This window comes from Aaosphaeria arxii, assembly GCF_010015735.1.
Source record: "Aaosphaeria arxii CBS 175.79 unplaced genomic scaffold BU24scaffold_7, whole genome shotgun sequence".
In the NCBI taxonomy this organism is placed as follows: Eukaryota; Fungi; Ascomycota; class Dothideomycetes; order Pleosporales; genus Aaosphaeria; species Aaosphaeria arxii.
Window position 1 is genome coordinate 813157 of NW_022983480.1, and position 19628 is coordinate 832784.

General features: G+C 51.3%; 7 protein-coding genes across 7 annotated transcripts; 5 read left to right on the forward strand and 2 right to left on the reverse strand.

Annotated features, from left to right (window-relative positions):
• Nucleotides 1-195: 195 nt before the first annotated feature.
• BU24DRAFT_425335 (26S protease regulatory subunit 4) lies at nt 196-2502 on the reverse strand. Its single transcript, XM_033528719.1, has 4 exons — nt 2154-2502; nt 2038-2100; nt 868-1939; nt 196-812 (listed from the first exon to the last, which is right to left on the reverse strand). Exons 1-4 carry the CDS (start codon nt 2154-2156, stop codon nt 562-564), a joined length of 1389 nt encoding a protein of 462 aa, XP_033381041.1. The 5' UTR covers nt 2157-2502; the 3' UTR covers nt 196-561.
• Nucleotides 2500-4239, forward strand: BU24DRAFT_425336 (uncharacterized protein). The gene is made up of 3 exons (XM_033528720.1): nt 2500-2708; nt 2868-3544; nt 3595-4239. The coding sequence occupies exons 2-3, from the start codon at nt 2979-2981 to the stop codon at nt 3767-3769; spliced, it is 741 nt and encodes a 246-aa protein (XP_033381042.1). The 5' UTR covers nt 2500-2708; nt 2868-2978; the 3' UTR covers nt 3770-4239.
• A 437-nt stretch (nt 4240-4676) lies between these two features.
• BU24DRAFT_374412 (acyl-CoA dehydrogenase NM domain-like protein) lies at nt 4677-6539 on the reverse strand. Its single transcript, XM_033524560.1, has 4 exons — nt 6275-6539; nt 5974-6222; nt 5688-5900; nt 4677-5631 (listed from the first exon to the last, which is right to left on the reverse strand). The coding sequence occupies exons 1-4, from the start codon at nt 6383-6385 to the stop codon at nt 4792-4794; spliced, it is 1413 nt and encodes a 470-aa protein (XP_033381043.1). The 5' UTR covers nt 6386-6539; the 3' UTR covers nt 4677-4791.
• Nucleotides 6540-7399: 860 nt separating this feature from the next.
• BU24DRAFT_257449 (PIG-P-domain-containing protein) lies at nt 7400-8714 on the forward strand. Its single transcript, XM_033522458.1, has one exon. It carries the CDS (start codon nt 7482-7484, stop codon nt 8625-8627), a length of 1146 nt encoding a protein of 381 aa, XP_033381044.1. The 5' UTR covers nt 7400-7481; the 3' UTR covers nt 8628-8714.
• A 522-nt stretch (nt 8715-9236) lies between these two features.
• On the forward strand, nt 9237-11091 carry BU24DRAFT_257458 (phosphoglycerate mutase-like protein). Its single transcript, XM_033522459.1, has 2 exons — nt 9237-10113; nt 10173-11091. Exons 1-2 carry the CDS (start codon nt 9501-9503, stop codon nt 11003-11005), a joined length of 1446 nt encoding a protein of 481 aa, XP_033381045.1. The 5' UTR covers nt 9237-9500; the 3' UTR covers nt 11006-11091.
• A 418-nt stretch (nt 11092-11509) lies between these two features.
• Nucleotides 11510-12058, forward strand: BU24DRAFT_425339 (uncharacterized protein). Its single transcript, XM_033528721.1, has 3 exons — nt 11510-11535; nt 11599-11676; nt 11841-12058. The coding sequence occupies exons 2-3, from the start codon at nt 11634-11636 to the stop codon at nt 12023-12025; spliced, it is 228 nt and encodes a 75-aa protein (XP_033381046.1). The 5' UTR covers nt 11510-11535; nt 11599-11633; the 3' UTR covers nt 12026-12058.
• Nucleotides 12059-18281: 6223 nt separating this feature from the next.
• Nucleotides 18282-19622, forward strand: BU24DRAFT_352402 (Pkinase-domain-containing protein; the record flags this gene model as incomplete). Its single annotated transcript, XM_033523729.1, has 3 exons — nt 18282-18344; nt 18375-19442; nt 19491-19622. The coding sequence occupies 3 exons, from the start codon at nt 18282-18284 to the stop codon at nt 19620-19622; spliced, it is 1263 nt and encodes a 420-aa protein (XP_033381047.1).
• Nucleotides 19623-19628: the final 6 nt, after the last annotated feature.

Below are 19628 nucleotides of genomic sequence, written 5' to 3' on the forward strand. Positions count from 1 at the left end.
TTATATAGGGAGAGGTGAGAGAAATTGGCCACCAAGCATGTCAAAACAAACAAACCCTTACGCGTCATAGGTAAAGGTAGGACACCTTTTCCATGTGAGGTGATTCCAAGGGCGCGTCAGAAGTCCAGTCGGCAGTCCAATGGATGTATGCATGGCATTCATGTGAACTTCACTTGGTTTGGCAGATGTTCGGTGGGTATATATTGGTTACTGAAGGCGCAAACTCAATGTCATGTTGACATATGGCAGGAAGTAAACAATAGCAAAAAAACATGATCATCTTGAATCCGTGGCCACATTCGTCTGAACAAAACCGAGGACCTCGTAGACCAGAACTAGCAGAGAGTCGAATTATCAGAGGTTTGAGCTTGTGCGAATAGTAAGTCAAGTAAGGAAACACGAATAGAAGGGAACAAAGCGATTGAGTCCTGTTGTTCACTTGTCTGCCCATAAGTTGATCACGAAATGATATTGGGCATGTATTTCGGTATTATTCGGATCCACCTCCTACTGATACAGATCGCTACTCTATTGGACCAGCGGTACGGCTCTTGTAGAAGACTACAAGTAGAGACCTTCTGGCTCACCCTCGCTCTTTGTCTTGAGCACTCTTTCTCTGGCAGCCCGGAAATCATCCATCTGCACCCTCATACGGCGCTCTCGCAGGGCCATGAGACCTGCTTCGGAGCAGATAGCCTTGATGTCAGCACCAGATAGGTCGTCCTTTTGGCTGATGAATTCATCAAGATCAACATCCTCGTTCAAAGACATCTTGGATGTGTGGAGTGTAAAGATCTTCTTCTTGGTCGATTCTAGACTAGGGTTAGCATTCACATGGCACGATATTGAAACTTGGGATAAACTCACGGTCTGGGTTCTCGAAGAGAATCTTTCTGTCAATTCGACCAGGTCGAATCAGGGCAGGATCAAGAGTATCGATCTTGTTCGTAGCCATGATGACCTTTACGTCGCCACGGTCATCGAATCCATCAAGCTGGTTGAGCAATTCCAACATGGTCCGCTGAATCTCACGTTCTCCACCGGATGTTGATTCATAGCGCTTCGTACCGATAGCGTCAATCTCGTCGATGAAAACAATAGAAGGAGCATGCTCTGCGGCAACCTGGAAGAGCTGTCGGACAAGTCGAGGACCATCACCAAGATATTTCTGAATCAACTCGCTACCAACGATTCTCAAGAAAGTAGCACTGGTCTGGTTGGCGACGGCCTTGGCGAGAAGTGTCTTTCCTGTACCTGGGGCACCGTAAAGAATGACACCCTTCGGGGGCTTGATACCCATTTCCTCGTACAGCTCTGGATGTAAAAGGGGAAGCTCCACAGCTTCTCGCACTTCTTGAATCTGTTGCTCTAGACCACCAATGTCGGCGTATGATTCCGTGGGTGCCTTGTCCAATTTCATCACGGAGACGAGCGGGTCTGAGTCCTCTGTCAATACACCCACAACCGACACCGACTTATGGTGCAGCAGGATGCTTGCTCCGGGCTCAAGCAAGTCCTTATCAACGAAAGACATGATAGAGACATAGTATTCGGGGCCGGTGGCGCTGGAGACGATAGCGTGGTCGTCGTCGATGAGCTCCTCCAGGTTTCCAACTCCCATGGGGCTGCCTCTCATATCATCCACCCGTGACCTCTCATCGGCGTTCCGGTCGATCGCATCCGAATCCCCTCCGGCGCTTGCGGGTGCGGAGGCGTTGGTGGCTTTGGCCTTGCGGAGTCGCTCCTGATTCTCTACGTATTCCTCCTCCAATAACAGATGGTCGTGAATGCGCTGCATTCGTAGATATCGGAGCTTGCATCGTGCGGTAGGATAGACGGTGGGAAGCTTTGCGGCAGCACTGGGGCCGGCAGCCTTTCTCTTCTTGCGTCCGATGCGGGTTGTGGGCTGCGGCGGAGGCTCGTACTTGGGCTTATCCTTCTGTGGGCGGCGTCAGTAATGTTATCATGAGTGAAGCGGTACAGTATCGTCTGGGATCAAGTGCTCCGACAGATACAAAGTTGTTAACATCAACGTACCTTATCCTTCTTATCTTTGTCGCCTCCTGGAGGGCCTCCACCAGCGCTGGACTGCTGGTTACCCTGTTGGATTGTTAGTAGGTGGCTTCGGGGGTTTCACGATTTGGTAAGCTCACCATAACGACGCGCTGTTATACGGCTGTATCTGCAAGTCAATATGGTGGATATTTTCCCGGTTTCGAGTGGAAATACCAATCAATCAGAAGACACTGATGACTTTGGTGAAGTGGTAGCGATGGTGAGGGTGGAGGTGGTTGATTGTTTGTAAGGATGATGGCGTCGGCGAGCTGGTTCGAACAGTCGGAGGTGCTGGGGAGCCAAGACCCGACCTCAGATGGAAGTAAGTGCTGGAAAGGGTTGGAATGGGTGTGGCGCTGGGAGCACGTGATCATGCGTTAGGTGAACTGTACCAGTGGTGCCTCGAGCGCTTCCGCCTCACATTGTCCACAGAGCGAGAGACACGTCGAGCAACCGTTGGCTGTCTAAAACATATACCCTGTGCGATACATCCTTTATCTAGAGCTCTTTCCTTGCCCAAATTCCTCAACTTTCTACCTCTACTACGACTGTGACCTCATTGCCCCACCACCAAGGCAAGCTCCCCGCAGGCAGTCCGTACCTAGAGGTACTCATCATCTACATCCTCTCTTAATTACGTCCAAGACAATCAGGTACATATTATTTTGCTGTCAAGTCATGTCTTACAGCTCGTCCATCTCCGCAAGATCCAGATTCAGACGAGAGTGGAAATGTCCTACATTTTGATGCACTGTTTGAGTCAGGCTTGATACTTGTTTGAGCCTCAGGCTGACATTGCACAACGCGAACAGACTCATACCGGATCTGCTGCCTGCGCCTTAAAGCGAGCCGCCGAGCCTCCATCCCTCCGTTTCTCCCACATTCCTTCCCACGGCACTTCTGTTGAATCGATCACAACCATCATGGCCTCCAACCGTGCCAGGCGCATTGCAAAAGAGATTGCCGATATCAAGGCCGACGTACACTCCCACATCGTCGTGGACCCAGCGGGGAATGGCGATGATCTCACACACCTTCGGGGCCAGTTCAACGGCCCTCCAGACACACCCTACGAAGGCGGCACATTCTTCGTCGACATCAAGATCCCCAGCGAATACCCCTTCCGACCGCCGAACATGAAGTTCGAAACCAAGATCTGGCACCCCAACGTCAGCTCTCAGACCGGAGCAATCTGCTTGGATACACTCTCTTCGCAATGGTCTCCGGTGCTCACAATCAAATCCGCCCTCATATCTCTCCAGTCTCTCCTCAGCACACCCGAGCCGAAGGATCCCCAAGATGCAGAGGTTGCCGGCATGATGATCAGGAATCCTGCTGAGTTTGAGCATGTTGCTCGTGACTGGTCGGTCAAATACGCTGGCGCGCCAAAGAAGGAGGTCGCAGAAGGCAGTGGAGGCGCCACTGCGGAGTCCATCAAGCGAAAGGCTCAACAGGCGAAGGATAATGAGGAGAAGGTCAAACTAGCTGCGTATGTTATGCTCGTCCCCATGGCAATATATTCAACTAACACTTCTATAGGTACCACGGATACAACAAGGATCTCATAGACCGTTTCGTCGCTATGGGTTTCGACGTAGAAAGCGTAGTCTCCGCGTTTGAATACGTCGGCATTGACAAGATGAACGGTGACGACTACGAGCTTGAGGAGGCATACATGGGTGACATCACCGCTCGTCTATTCGGCGAGGCGTAGATCGAATACGCCCTTCAATGACCATTCCATATGCCGCGCAATACTATCTAATACCCGTTTCTTACAATTAGAGTATCTAAGAATACCGACGATTCATGTTACTTCACCTCACTTCAAGTGCTAAAGAGCAACTACACTGCTGACGGGGGATTTCTGGCGTTCCTCTTTCTTCTCCTCTTTCCCTCCCAACCATTGAACAACTTCAGCCACCCTTTCTCATGTTCACGGCGTCATGATTTCGGGCATTTTCCCTTCCCCCTCTCTTGTGTCTGTCTGTCTGTCTGCAAAAGACTTTCTTCCTCTCCTTTCTCCCTTTCCACCTTCCACCTTTCCCTCTATTTGGTACCTTTGCCATGTCAGTTTCTTGTATCTCCGGAACCAGAGGGGAGGAGTCGTGTTAGCATGGATTAAACAAGTACCAACAACAGCGAAATAGCAACCTCGAAAAGAAAAACTTAGTGACACATCCACCTTTATTAGTCTTTTTTGTGAGGAATTAGTAAATCAACCACCCGCCACCCTCGCTCCCTACCCGCAACCCTAGCATATATAACCAATATCTTCAAGCCTACAAGCTGTGTATCCTACTTCGTAGCTCTTATATTCGTGTATACAAGCGACGCGGCGGCCACGTGAGACCATATAGCCTGGGACGTTGCCACGAGGGCACTTATATTTGCGCGATTGGTGAGAGAGAGGGGGGGGGGACAATACCAAGAGGAGGTACCGAGGTAGGATAGATGATCAGTCTTATACGAATGTGTATGTACGAGCCATGGCGCTGTGGTTCTCCGGAGTGGTTCTCGCTCCGGTTTTTGGAGTGACCGGCCGGTGAGTGGAACGGGAGAAAGGGGAATGGGGTACATTTCATATTTGACTTTCATAGGGAGAGAAGCAAGTTCCTAGTAACAGTGATATATGCGATGATATTTTATCAAGATGGTGCTAGCTTATAACTATATGAGTATTGATCATGCCGAATGAACGGTTTTTAAATGAGACGCGCGTGGGTAGGTTTTAATTTACAACTTGCTCGACTCGCCGGACTTCCTGTTCAAGTGGAGGATGTCGTCGGTCGAGACGCCGTACTTCCTGCAGAGCTCCTGGCCCTTCTTGGTCTGTGCCTCGATCCTCGACTTGTGCGCGGGGCCACGCTTGTTCTCGTTGCGGCCGAGCTGGAGGAGATGCACCTCGTCGGGTCCGTCGACGATGCGCATGGTGCGGCCGCTGGCGTACATGCTGGCCAAGGGGGTGTCCTGGCTGACGCCGGCGCCACCGTAGGCCTGGATGGCGCGGTCGATGACGGTGAGGTTGACCTCGGGGACGAGGACCTTGACCTCTGCGATCTCCTTGAGGGCGCCCTTTGCGGTGGACTCGTCGATCTTGATGGCGGCGTTGAGGACGGCGAGGCGGGCGGCGTCGATTTCTATCCGCGAGCGGGCAACGCGCTCGAGCATCACGCCGTGCTTGTGGAGTTGCTCGCCGAAGGGCTTCTTGGCTGGGTCGTTCAGACGGGCGAGGAACCATTCGAGAGCCTTCTCGGCGGCGCCGATGCTCCTCATGGCGTGGTGGATACGTCCGGGTCCGAGACGTCCCTGGATGATTTCGAAGCCGCGGCCCTCACCGAGGACCATGTTACCGGCCGGAACACGGACGTTCTCGAAGGTGATGTGACCGTGTCCGTGGGGAGCGTCGTCGTAGCCGAAGACGGAGAGCATGCGGTGGATGGTGATGCCTGGGGCGTTGTGGGGGACGAGGATGACGGATTGTTGCTTGTACTTGTCTGGGTTGTTCTTGTCGGTCTTTCCAAGGACAATGTAGATTTCGCAGCGAGGGTCTCCAGCGCCGGATGACCACCATTTCTGTCGGTATTGTTAGTCGGGACATGTAGTTTTTGAGATTGGCAGAGTGAACATACCTGGCCGTTGAGGACGTAGGAGTCGCCATCACGAGTAATGGTCATCTCGATGTTGGTAGCATCTGAAGAAGCGACCTGAGGCTCAGTCATGAGGAAAGCAGATCGGATCTTTCCTTCAAGCAGAGGGTCGAGCCACCTGCGCTTCTGCTGTTCGTTGCCATATTTGGCGAGGACCTCCATGTTGCCAGTATCAGGGGCAGCGCAGTTGGTAGCCTGGATTTCATATTAGCGTTTGTTACATGATCAATTCTACTGGGGATGCCCCAGGTGTCCAATGGATTCATACCTCACTAGCGGTCCGGCTCTTGCCCAAGTATTCAGCCATCAAGCCATACTCCAAGTTAGAGAAGCCAGCCCCCTCCTTGAAATGAGCCTTGGGAAGGAACATATTCCATAGACCAAGTTTCCTGGCCTTCTCCTTGAGTTCCTCAATCATTTGTGGATGGGCAGAGAAGCGCTCTTCTGTGGTCTTGCCAATCTGGCGTAGATAGACGGCATCGGCGGGGATACATTCCTCCTCGACGAATTTCTCGACCTATGTAAAGGTTAGCCATGGCCATGGTGTTAATTGTCTGTGTGAACCATACAATGTCGAGTGTCTTTGCAGCTCGTTCACTCACGAACGGCCGTGCGATGGGCGGGATTCGCTGCGAGGCCGAGATATGGCCGTTATGGCTGTTGATGAGGAGTTCAGACATGATGGGAGAGGATTGTGATGCAAGGGAAAGATGAGGAGAAAAATTTCAGAAAGAAAGTCAGTGAAGGAGAGGGAAAGGGAATAAGAGAGAGAAATCTGGGGTAATGATTCTGGGGGAGAGGCGAGTCGGGCATAGCGACTACCTATGAGATAAGTCGGTCGGATGTTGGAGCTTAGCTTGTTCCCCCCCGCCAGCAACATAGCGAAAGTTGCCTCGGCTGTTCCGCTCAGCCCTTCCGCTAACATACCAGATATCGTTCGACCTGAGCGACGATTGTTTCGGATATCCCCTCAAAGGGTACTCATTAGTTTCCGAGAGATGTGCATTGCCGGTCATCTACATCTTTTCGCCTCGGACCCTTCTTGCCTTTGTTATTGTCATATCATCAAAACATGAGTTGACAGCTACCCTAGGATGATTGATGATCCATGCATTACGCCGTAGCTTTCAGTTCCGCATTGGCAGTCTACTATGAGTAAATTACTCGAAGCAAGGCAATAATATCACTTGCACCATCGATTATTAGTCAATTAAGACAATTTTGAGAAACATCTACGCGCAACTCCCCTTGAACATTGGAGGTCAATCTGCCAAGCAAATTCCGTGGAACAACTATTCCGTACTTCAACCAAATCTACATGTAGACATGATAAACATCTTCACTTGGTATAATTATCATTGGTTATTGGTTTTGCCACTCACATCATGATGAATTGCGCCCTTATGCTCTTATATCATAGCGATCGGAGGGAGATTTTATTCAAAACCAAAGACTGAGGCGTGATTGGCTAAGAGTGATTCCGATTCCATTCGGACAATATTTCCGTAGAAGACGTCCAGAAACTCGTGGGCTGCTGAATTACCATCTCGAACGACTTGCAGTCTGATAATTGATAGACTCAAGGACCGAGATATTAATTCATGCCTTGAATTCTAGAAACCCAGATATATATGTCATACAAGGAGGAAAAGCTTCCAGAACAGAACGTGTGAACGTATGGTCCAAGCTCCATCCCCAAGTTGAGCCCCATGCCGAGAATACAGATACAAAGCAGGTGGAATTGCGACATCGCCAGGGCTTCGCTTCTCCAACATCATGCCACCCGACAGTCGAGGCGGCTCTAAGCCTGCAGGATTCCAATCTAGATCGACACCGAACCTTCCAACGCTACAATCGCTACAAACACGCACTTCCAATACACGCAACGGTCCCCCCGCGTCCACATCTGCTACCAGCCCACTGTCAAACGATGGCGTTGCATCCCCGTCTGAAGTCGCGTCCGCTGAGGACAACCAGGATGAGGAGGATGGAGTTCTCACATTTGACGGTGCAGACGATACCGAGTCGGACGACGCAGAAGACCCTCCACCAACCGCCCGACCATTGTACACCTCCAAATCGCACACCCAACTCCCTCCACATACCTCCAGTAACCTATTCCCACCGTTCTACAATAGACCACCGACCCCTCTGCCTCCTTCGCCGTCGCTGACATCGCTTCTTCGACCCTCGTTCAGTACGACGACCTCACGGCCGACGACTCCAGAATCGTCCGATGTAGAGCTACCCACACGCACAAACACAAATGGCACAAGCATAAGCACCCCAGGGTCGTCGGTCAATCTTGCAAGCATCACCAAGTCTGCGCGGCATGCGCCAGCCGTTCCTCGGGCGTCACCCAAGGTTCCGACGTACGAATACTATGGTTTCGCGGTGTATCTAGCCAGCTCTGCTGCGTTCCTCTTATACATTGTCTGGGCCTATGTGCCTTCGCCTTTGCTGCACCAGATGGGCATACACTACTACCCCAATCGATGGTGGGCGCTGGCGGTGCCGTGTTGGCTGGTCGTGCTGGTCATATACATATATGCCGCGCTGGCGAGCTACAACACACGATATCTCACATCTCCGCTGACGAGCTGCGAAAACCTGGTGGACGAGTGCGCACAGATAGCGATTGTCGACAGGCGCACCGGAGAAATTCTGCGCGGACGACAACCGCAAAAGGGAAATCAAGATGGCAGGAAGGATAAGGAAAAGGGCATAGACGGGAAAGGCAGTGGGGCAGCGAGTCGATCTAGCTCGATGTCTATCCAACAGCACCAATTCAGCAAATCCGACCAGGTTGACTGGAATCAACTATGGAGCATGGGCACGGACGCAGTCATGGATATACCGCTTGGTGGGGTGAACGAGATTTTGTATGGCGCCGGCCGGGACCGGGCAGATGTTGGGAGATAGCGACTGCAATACACAACATATCCACATATCCACCACATCCACCACATACATCACGACTCGGTGCTGCAACTCTGCTGGGCTAGAGGCAACCGAGGGGACTGGGCGACAAATCAGCAGCTATGTTTTCATGCTGCATCTGCATCTGCTGTCTACAGTACGAGTAGGTCAATGGATTACGAGGGCATTCCGCCGTCAACCATAATCACGACCACTCTAGCACAAACACTTCGTATTCGGTCCGGAATGATCCCTTTCAGTTCTCTGAACGACGGCATCCAAACCGAGAGATATCCATAAGCCACCGTTGCCATCCTGTGCTTGCTAAGTACCAAAAGCTTGGTCATATATAAGCTCTCCCGAGCTTGAGCCCACGTCCGAATTTTCCGAGCTTTAGGTTAGATCGTAGGCAATGGCTTGCAAAGGCTGCACGCCTTGCAGGTCAAGCTTTCCTGTTGTTGGCATTATCTACGGTCGTGTGCAGGCCAACCTGCAAATAGCTACTGCTACTGCAGAAATCGATTAGCTACCCCGCGACTCCCGCTGCAATCCGGCACTCCCATTGGCTCCGTCGACCTCCACCATTCACGAGCATATCCACTCCCACCAGCCCAGCAACGTATGACCGCTTTCGTTCTTTTCCGTTGACTTCCTACGGTTTGCAATAATAATGCTAATGCTAATCAAGTTGTCAATTGGGAAAGATCCAATGCATTATAAGACCCGGGATCCCAAGCTTTGATAAGACATTGCTTCTTCTTGCTCCTCCTCTTCAGCAATCAACCAAATCGGGCATCTGTTTACGGTGAATTGCAGCCGAAACATCCCCACAACAGCTGTGCGCATATACAAGTCCATTGATTGAACTCCGTCAACATGCAGCACGCCGTTAAGTTGTCCCTCCTCTCCCTTCTCGCTTCGGCTGGAGCCGAGGAGACTGTCCTGGGAGCTTACATCTACCACCGACATGGTGATCGTACTCCCAAGGCTATTTCGCCTGCCCTCCTCACCACATTGGGCTATGAACAAGTCCACGCCTCTGGCCAATACTGGCGTGATCGATACCTTAGTGGCCCTCAGAAGATCTCCGGAGTCAGCGAGGATGTCGTGAAGCTCTCGCAGATAGCCGTCACCGCGTCTGTGAACGATGTATTGCAGAACTCTGCCATGGGTTTCACTCAGGGTCTCTATCCCCCTGTCGGACAGGAAGTGCAGACACTCGCGAATGGCAACAATGTTCAGGCTCCTTTGAACGGCTACCAGCTGATCCCCGTTAACACTATCTCGTCTGGTGCTTCGCCGGAGGCTGCTACATGGTTGCAAGGTGATAGCGACTGCTCCAATGCAAAGATCAGCTCCAACAGCTACTTCGACAGCAAGGAGTACCAGGACCTCTCCGCCAGCACCAAGGACTTCTATGCTTCCTTGAACCCCGTCGTCAACGCCACTCTCCCGGCAACCCAGGTCAACTTCAAAAACGCCTACACCGGTCAGTATATCCCCTCGCGTCCTCCCTACAAACCTCCAACAATCTAACACGAAACACAGTCTACGACCTCATCAACGTAGCCACAATCCACAACCAGACCATCCCCTCCTCCGACCTCCTAACCAACAGCACCCTCCTCCAACTCCACACCCTCGCCAACGCCCACGAATGGGGCCTCGCCTACAACGCCTCCTCCCCTATGCGCGCCGTCTCTGGCATGCAGCTCGCAGGCGAGATCCTAGACTACATGAACTCGACCATCACGTCCGGCCTCAAGGGCTCCACCTCCAACAAGATCGGCGTCCAGTTCGGCGCCTACGCAACCTTTCTGTCCTTCTTTGGCCTCGCCGATCTACCCAAGGCGTCCACCGACTTCACAGGAATCGTCGACTACGCCTCCTCCATGGCCTTCGAGCTCTTCACCACCGCCGACGTCTCTACCTCCAACGGCTTCCCGAAATCCGCAGACGACATCAGCGTCCGCTTCCTCTTCCACAACGGCACCGCGTCCAACACTTCCACCCCCTCCGTCTACCCCCTCTTCGGCGGCTCCGCCACCTCCCTCTCGTGGAAGGACTTCGCATCCTCAATGTCCAAGTTCGCAATCCGCACAAACGAAGAATGGTGCACTGCCTGCGGAAACTCGACCGGTACCTGCGCCGCGTACGCCCCCTCTTCCAACAACGCAAACAGCAACGAAGAGGGCAAGGGCGGCAGCCACATGTCCGCAGCCATCGGCGGCGTCATCGGCGCGTTCGTCACGCTCGCTGTCGTCATGGCCGCCCTCCTCGCCGTCATGCTGATCGGCGGCGTGAGGTTCGCGAGTAAGAAGACGCTCGCGGGTGTGAGGAATGGGTCTGCGGTTGGTGAGGAGGTCAAGACCAAGGCTTGAATACACGCAATATGTAAAATGGCCGAGTTCGAATGTGACAGGGGAAAGAGATGATTGATACACCGTAACTAATTATGATATAACGAAATTGAACACCAGCAATTCTAACGTACATACACATGTCCATCCCCAAAAAAAAAACCCAACGTCACTACCTATCAAACAAAATCTATGAGTCCGATACACAGAACAAATGCAAAAGAGGGAAACCGTACAACAACCATAGTGACCTGGCTACTTCAACATGCGAGCGAATACGTCTACATCTGTCCAGAAAATCTCCTGACCACCTCTTCTCCCTCTTTCTGTGACGGAGACGTAGAGTGGATGGGGGATATCGCGGGGTATGGAGAGCTGTGCGACACTAAGATTCTAGAGTGTGGGGTGAGATGTAACGAGGGATCATGTCATGGTCAGGCCAGGATACTGTATCTTGTCTTGTGTAACACATATAACTGCAAATATAGTGGAATTTTGGTATGACAGAGAGTTTTAATTATAACGTTTGATTTGTGATTTCAAGAAGAGAAGTAATAAAATATACATCCTTTTCTAGGATCTGCTTAACTGCTTATTACTAAGAGGTACATCAGTTAATTCATTCACTATTGGTTTGTTTATATTTATAATGGAGATTCGTTCGACAGTAGGACTTAATCACGTATATTACTGTAAGGTAGCTTCTCCATCTAATAAACAAAGCACTTAACTTCGACATTCACCTTTCCAAGCCCACACATTGATCAAAAACCCCGACATCACCCACCATAGCATACCATCTCCAACTTCGTACCACCTCCATCTCCCCTTGAAAATCAACACTAAAATTTACCAGGCCAACCCTATCCAATCAAGCAAACCACGAGCCCTTCAAGATGCACAAGAAAGGCTTATCACGCCTACCGTTCAGTCAGGGTATGCGGGAAATGGGGACGACGCCCGATTCGCAGGTTCGTGGTGTTGCTTATCTTCACCTACATTGTCGTTGTCTTCGTTTATATTCGCTGGAAAGCCAAGTAGGTATATATGTAATATACTTATGTACAATATCTCCGGAGTACTGTACAGATACTCATACCTTTGATCAGCATGGAAGCAGACGTGATAATCCAGAACAATCCTGGCAACCCCCCCCTCCATCTCACACAAAGCTGAAGAAGTATCAAACCGAGACAGAAAGTGAATGCACATGCCCACACCCAGCATCACCGTTAAAAGAATCCGACTGAATTTCATCTTCGCATACATCATTATCTAAGGAGGAAGTGCGTTTCTACCTCCGCTGGACGCTTCAGCTTGTTAATCGTACCTGTCTTGTCATACTGCTTCACTGTCGTATGTACATACTCTTGTCCTTCCAAGAGAACAACATATCAAAGAGCGATTCATAAACATGCACCCCACCTCTGCCGCACATCTACTAATTCACGTCATGATTGACGCAAAAGAAATCCACACCAACACACATAGACCGACCATAGCAGTAACACGACAGCACACCTCGTTCTGATTCTTCTCACTAAAAGAAGAAAATGGCGTCGCCTCCTGATTTCCCCTCCATTACATTTATCCTCAAACAAATCACATCCCATCAGATAACCACCCCTCCAAGCACCGCGGAGCGGAAGTCGCCTAGCATGCAAGCCTTCAAATGCCGCTGACGGGAAACCCAGCATCTCTTGATTCGACGAGACGAACATGGCGAGAGGAACGGACATGCGCGCCCGCATGCACATTATGCACGACTCCAAAACAAAACACACATGTTAAGAAGATATACCGTACCCGACAGTACGGATCGCGCTATCTACGACCTACCTTTTACCTGGATTTGATATCTCTTGCTTCTTACCACATACATACTCGTACCCTACCTCATGTCATGGAGTATGTGTGTAGAGAGAGCAGCAGCCCCTCTCCAGCACACGCTCACCCCCCGAAGACGTCCGAATATGCACATCCCGGGAGTCTCTCATATGCACGCACGCCGGCTTCCTCTCAGCTACCCACATGCCTCCCTACCTACCAACCATAAAAAAAACCTCACATAAAAAACACGAAAAACCACCCTCCCCCCTTCAGCACCCAACACAACCCTTCCCGTATATTCAAAACCCCCGGGAAACAGAAACCCGCATCTAACCACCCATCGCCCTCATCCACTACCCCTCCCCACTGCACTTCCGCTCCGTAAACACTGTAGCTGAATGCGAAGGGCCAACGTACATACACACCTAGGTACGTTGAGGGATTTAAGATTGGTCGGATCGGGATGTTTGTGAAGGTGTATAATCCGGGGATACCCAATTCGGAAGTCGTAGGTCTGGATATGCTGGGGGACTCGAGGTGCGGGTAGGTGGGTATGAGTGGGTATGGTAGGCTGTGCATGCACAGGAGCCGAGGTGTACATTGTATGTATCGAGGTTGAGGTATATATTTTATATGGTGCGGTGCCTACGGGGTGGGATCTTGGCTGGTCTTGAAATTCAATGCGTAGAATAGAATAGGCATGGAAATACTAGGTTGGAGCGAATGGTTTGTCGGGTGAGGGGAGTTGGATGTTCACATATGTACCTAACGCACACCGCCGACTTTATGAGTACATATATAGGTACGTAAATGTATCAATGTACCTGTAGTATATGAATGGTTTGAGTACATAGGTGCACGGTACATCCCCCTCTATATACTTAAGTACATGCGAACATCAAGCAGACTAGGTTCAAAGAACGAGGCTATTTTCTTCACACGAGGCAAATATACATCATACACATTCGGCATGGCTATCAAATCATCACCTCAACCCAAGCACACAGCATCCCACAACAACAACGACAACACCCATCGCAACTAACCCCAATGACGTCGTCGCGGCCGCCCACCCGCCGTACCTACCTGAGTGACAGACCTTAATAGGTACCCTCGTACCTAATTAAGATAATCGCCGTTACCGCAGAACCACCACGAGGCACTCTCGCGTGTTTGGCTGGGTTGGGTCGTTAGGGTAGCTTAGGTACATAGGTCGGATCATATGTTTGGTATGTGGTCTACTGTCCAGGTGTGGTGTGGTGTAGTGTCGGGTGCTTGAAGGGTCTATGTGGGACTGGGGATGGGGCGGGGAAGGAAGAGGCATGGGAGGGAGTGGGTTGATGATTAATGAGATGCATCGTGGTTTGGTTGTTCAGCTCGGCGGAGCGGGAAGAGACGGGTGACGGGGACAGGACAGGACAGGACAGGACAGGACAGGACAGGACAGGTGACGGATGACGGATGACATAGTTACGGGCGAGTGGAGGGACGATGGATGATGGGAAGGAAGAGGAGTGTGTGAGAGTTGTACCGGTACATTGGCATCCGCTATTGATACAATACATAACTAGTAGGCAGAGGTAGTAGGAGCAACAATTGAATTGGTGGAGGTGACCATGGAGGTGGACAAAGGACGGATGGATTAGGGATGGGGATGGGGATCATTGGGAATCGGGGTACGGGTAACAGCAAGTGATAAAATAATTAACAGGTCACAGGAACATAGGTAGGCACCTTAGTTAACAGATAATAGGTGTATCGCTGGCATCATCGTCGGAATCGTTTCGTCATCATCGTTGTTAACTAACTATGTAGTCGTAAATACTTCGCCCATCAGCCATATTCTCCGATGGTTTTGAATACCTAGGTACTTGTTAACACAGAGTACGCAAGACAGGTCATGAAGCAAGCAGCGCTTGAAACAGGTGATGGATCACGCTGACGGTACAACGGGGATCAAGTGTATGCCTGTTAGTGGTGGGAGGGACTAGTTGTATGTGCATGTGCAGTCGTAAATGCATACCTAGTAGGCAGCAGGCAGGTAGTGGTGATGATAGTGGTGAATGGTGGTGACGGCTTACATTTGGTGGTGGCCATCTACTCGTACACATGTCCTCGCACTTTGTAGGGGCGCAAGCACAATGCTAGAGATGATTATTCGCATTCTCAAGCTCACAACAGAAGGGAAGTAAAATTGGAGGGTTACAACAGGAAAAAAAAAAACAAATCAGCTGCGGCTATGATGATTCAATAGGGGAAAAAATTATTTGATGCCACAAACAGAACATACATGAATGTGGGTGTATATACCTACCTAGGTACATACAATATATCAACACAAAGTCAAGCCCACCTTTTTCTCTACTGACCGTATACCTTTCACAGGCAGTGATCCACACCACACAATAAATGGGTGTGCATCTGTATCTGAATGACCATCGACACGAAGAGCAAGAAAAAAAACCACCCATTTCAATTATCCATCATGCAATTTCCACCATGTTACAGGCCGCGCAGACGGGTAGAAACCCACGAACCCCGTAGAGGATAGCCGTTTGAAAACTGCGAAGAACTAGACCTGCCAGACCTGTTGCCGTTTTTCTCATTTCAGTCGGTGGCCGTCCGTTAGCTCAAATCCCCATTTCACGACGTCTCTCTCCCTGGTTTTTTTTCCCTCTATGGTTCCCGTTTGAAGAAAATCCCTCATAGTAAAAGTGATTGGAAGGAGAGGCACGAGAGGGTAGAAGGGGGACGGCGGGCTGTGCTAGCAGTAGCAGTGCAGCGTTGCTGCATTCCATCCACGGCTAGAAGCTAGAAGCTAGAAGCCTACACGCGAGAGGGTCTGGTCTGTACCCGAGACCTACACAAACTACCACAGTACATCCTAATTACCTTTTTTTTTCTCACTTGCCAGCCAGTGCAGTCCCCACCCCACGGAAGACGTTTGTTGTTATTCAATATTATTGAATTTCTAATCCATTATTATTATTTTCTCTTGTTCCGCGATCGTTGTTGTGTAGTGCCGAGTTGGATTGGTTAACGCCGGGAGTGCCACCCACCACCTCACCATTACCATTACCGTCGTCCGCAGGATCACATCACCATAGGATCACCACTATAGGACAGACCATCACCCGTCAATGACCTTGCATCTTCATGTACCGGGTATCTCGTAGCCAACACGACCTGAAAACGTCCCTTACCATTATTACCAACACGAGAGCACTTTACCTATTCCCCGGGTACTAATTCTCTTCTTTCTACTCTTTTCCACCCTCTCAACTATTAACTATTATTGTTGTATTACCAATCCGATATCTACACCGCACCGCACTGCACCACTTCACTGCGAGTAGATAGGGAGCCGAGACATACACAGTGCAAAGTAGATACTACTGTACCTTGTGATAGTCGCATAATTACTCTGCAGTGCCCGAAAGGGAAGGGAAGAGGGAACAAGCAAGGCGGCCGCTGATCTTTGTTACGGGGTCTTGCCACTGACATCTTCGTCTTACAAGCATCCCAATCATCATCATCAGCATCATCCTCCTCCCATCCTCTCCACACATCCACATCCACATCCACATCCACATCCACGTCCACACTTCGGCATCCGCATCCTCATACGTTGGTCGTCCATCCCATTCCCATTTCCCAGTATCCATTATCCATCCGGGTGGATTGGATTGCCACGAACCCTGCTCAGCCACCCGCGAACCCTGGAATTTCCCTGACTAAAAGCGTGTACCAAGCCAAATACGTCCACGCAAACATTTCTCACATATACACGCCTCTTCTTCTCTTTCATATTACCGCTTGAAGAAAAAACACTACTAGGCGCGTGCTGTATTGCGTAGAGTGTTTGGTATAACTATTGTACGTCGGTTCACGTGTAAGTAAGCATTCCTTGCCATGGCCCTGCCCTGTCCAAGTGTGGCTGAGTCCTCCGCCAAACAGCATTAGTATTGAACTAATAGACTGTAGTTGCGGAGACAGAGACAGAGTGACAGTAAAAGCGACAGTAGTTTGAATAGGAACAGCAGCAAGTGACGACAAACGCAAAAGCAACGGTCGTCCTCGGGTTCCGCGTGCCCGTCGAAAGTGCACAACCTACGAGGTTATTACACTACCACTCCCACCACCACTACGACAGTACCGATACCACGAGTCTCGGTACAGCTAAAAGATTCCAACCTTCTGGACTGTCTAGTATTTACTACCTAGTTATTACCTGGACTGGACTACCTACTTAGAGGTACCAACTACCTAGCAACCTAGAGTAAGTCATTCCCTATTCGTTCGTCTCCCCTAAATCCGCCTACCGATCTGCTCAACCTTCCTTCTTCTTCATTCTACCCTACCAGCCTACTACTACCACTACCACTACCACTACCACTACCACTACCACTACCACTACCACTACCACTACCACTACCACTACCACCACTAAAGGGCCAAATAAAATAATACCTCATAAAACCCGCTTTGGTCGTTGCCCTTTTGTCATCATCCTCTCCCTCCAGCTCCCATCGACTACTCCTCCCTCTTACTTCTCCTCTTTATTACTCTTACTCACACGCACACACACTTGACACTCCGTACCCTCTACCTTGCCCTTACCCTTACCCTTACTCTACTCAAGCCTTGCTCACACAAAACCTAAGCGTTCTCGCCTTCCGCCTGCCACCAACACCGCCGCCTACCACAGCGACCACCACCACCACCACCACCATTTCGACCTACCTACCTCACCACCCACCACAACCACATTTACAATCACAAACCACTGCACTGCGCTACCCATTTCTCTCCCTCTCGCCAGAACATTCTTCGGTTCCAAATCGCCCTCTCCGGCGCCCACCACGGTCATCGTGACTTTTTATAAGAAAGCAGGCCACACCCAGCACACTCTCCCAAACCTCATCTCCACTTCCCACCGCCGACGAACGTACGCCGTTTTGAGAGTTCCTCAATAACAAAATCTGGGCTGCGCCCCAGCCCTCCCTCTTCGACTTCCACTTCGACTTCCACTCTATCACCCTCTCCCTCTACTACTACTACTCTCATCTCAAGCCTAATACGTCGCTCCTCTCGACCTCTACTGTCTGACAAAGTCGACTCTCGTACTCTCCACCACCCGATTTCCGCGCGCACCATACCTACTCGTACCTAGGCCATCCCCACCATCCACCTCCCACCACTCACCACTCGCAACTTCGCGACCATCGCGACCACCACGACGACCACCATGGCTGCCCCGGTCACTACTAATCCACCCGGTGCCGTCACAAAATCTGCAGCCTCGACAAACCCTTCCTCGTCATCCGAGGCTTCCTCATTACACTCCCAGTCCGACACCAACGCTCACCTCGCTCCTCCCTCCACCTCCACCGCCGCCGCTGCTCCCGCCACCAACGGCGCAACCCCCTCTGGCAGCGATGCGCTGCTGAAGCCGAAGAAGCCCACCATGACGTCGCGCATCAGCGGCATGTTCGGTCGCAAAGAAGACTCCAGCAGAGAGTCTTCCCGCGTCAACCTCACCCAGCTCGCCGAGAAGAAGGACGACCAGAAGGCCACGAACGGCGCGACCGCGCGGCCCACTCAACCCTCGCGACAGGCCTCCGTCACCAAAGCGAACGCCGCGTCCACTCCCTACCGAAGATTCTGGACCAACGACGATGCAACGCACGAGCACCACCTCAAGGTCGCAAAGCGACAGGAGAAGCTGTCCGACATGTTCCAGAACCTGATGTTGGGAAAGAAGAAGGAAGGCCACAACGACGAACAGCCTCTGAGTCTCATGTCCAACTGGGTTGACGTCATGCGGAACGAGAAGGAAAAGCTCGCGGAACAGAAGAATTCCGCCAACAACACCTCCCAGACTCTGGTGCAGAAGTATGGCAAGTGCCAAGAGGTCGTCGGTCGCGGTGCCTTTGGTATCGTGCGTGTCGCGCACAAGACGGACGCCAAGGACCCTAAGAGGGAGCAATTGTACGCCGTCAAGGAGTTCAAGCAGCGACCCGGCGAGTCCGCGAAGAAGTACCAGAAGCGCCTCACGGCCGAGTTCTGCATTTCTTCGTCCATGCAGCACCCCAACGTCATCAACACTCTGGATCTCCTGCAGGACGACAAGGGTGTCTACTGCGAGGTCATGGAGTACTGTTCCGGTGGCGATCTCTACACTCTCGTCCTCGCCGCGGGCCAGCTCGAAGTGGTCGAGGCCGACTGCTTCTTCAAGCAGCTCATGCGAGGCGTCGAGTACATGCATGAGATGGGTGTCGCGCATCGCGATCTGAAGCCCGAGAATCTGCTCCTCACCCAGCACGGATCCATCAAGATCACCGATTTCGGTAATGGAGAGTGCTTCCGCATGGCGTGGGAGAAGGAAGCTCACATGACCGCTGGCCTCTGTGGTTCCGCTCCGTACATCGCTCCCGAGGAGTATGTCGACAAGGAGTTCGACCCCCGTGCGGTAGACGTGTGGGCTTGCGGTATCATCTACATGGCCATGCGAACTGGCCGCCATCTCTGGCGCGTCGCCCAGAAGGGCGAGGATGAATTCTTCGATCGGTACCTGGAGGACCGCAAAGAAGAAGCCGGCTACAGGCCGATCGAGGTTTTGAGAAGGGTTGGTTTCCCCGAGACCCCATCGATATTTGAATTAACACGAGGACAGCGCCAATGCCGTAATGTGATCTATTCGATATTGGACCCCAACCCTACTCGCCGCCTCACGGCCCACCAAGTTCTCTTCTCGGAATGGGTCAAGGAGATCAAGGTCTGCCGCGCGGGCGACGAAGGATTCTAGAGCTGG

What these genes read in the sequence shown, in the direction of transcription:
- BU24DRAFT_425335 (XM_033528719.1), bottom strand. An exon ending in ACAAAGATAAGAAGGATAAG is followed by an intron (nt 1,940 to 2,037) that starts GTACGTTGATGT and finishes CGCCGCCCACAG; the next exon opens with AAGGATAAGCCCAAGTACGA. An exon ending in TCTCTTCGAGAACCCAGACC is followed by an intron (nt 813 to 867) that starts GTGAGTTTATCC and finishes ACCCTAGTCTAG; the next exon opens with AATCGACCAAGAAGAAGATC.
- BU24DRAFT_425336 (XM_033528720.1), top strand. Translation starts at nt 2,979, where the DNA reads ATGGCCTCCAACCGTGCCAGGCGCATTGCAAAAGAGATTGCCGATATC. An exon ending in GAGAAGGTCAAACTAGCTGC is followed by an intron (nt 3,545 to 3,594) that starts GTATGTTATGCT and finishes ACACTTCTATAG; the next exon opens with GTACCACGGATACAACAAGG.
- BU24DRAFT_374412 (XM_033524560.1), bottom strand. Translation starts at nt 6,385, where the DNA reads ATGTCTGAACTCCTCATCAACAGCCATAACGGCCATATCTCGGCCTCG. An exon ending in CTGCAAAGACACTCGACATT is followed by an intron (nt 6,223 to 6,274) that starts GTATGGTTCACA and finishes ACCTTTACATAG; the next exon opens with GTCGAGAAATTCGTCGAGGA. An exon ending in AGAGCCGGACCGCTAGTGAG is followed by an intron (nt 5,901 to 5,973) that starts GTATGAATCCAT and finishes TATGAAATCCAG; the next exon opens with GCTACCAACTGCGCTGCCCC.
- BU24DRAFT_257449 (XM_033522458.1), top strand. Translation starts at nt 7,482, where the DNA reads ATGCCACCCGACAGTCGAGGCGGCTCTAAGCCTGCAGGATTCCAATCT.
- BU24DRAFT_257458 (XM_033522459.1), top strand. Translation starts at nt 9,501, where the DNA reads ATGCAGCACGCCGTTAAGTTGTCCCTCCTCTCCCTTCTCGCTTCGGCT. An exon ending in CTTCAAAAACGCCTACACCG is followed by an intron (nt 10,114 to 10,172) that starts GTCAGTATATCC and finishes CACGAAACACAG; the next exon opens with TCTACGACCTCATCAACGTA.
- BU24DRAFT_425339 (XM_033528721.1), top strand. Translation starts at nt 11,634, where the DNA reads ATGGAGATTCGTTCGACAGTAGGACTTAATCACGTATATTACT. An exon ending in ACTTAATCACGTATATTACT is followed by an intron (nt 11,677 to 11,840) that starts GTAAGGTAGCTT and finishes AAAATTTACCAG; the next exon opens with GCCAACCCTATCCAATCAAG.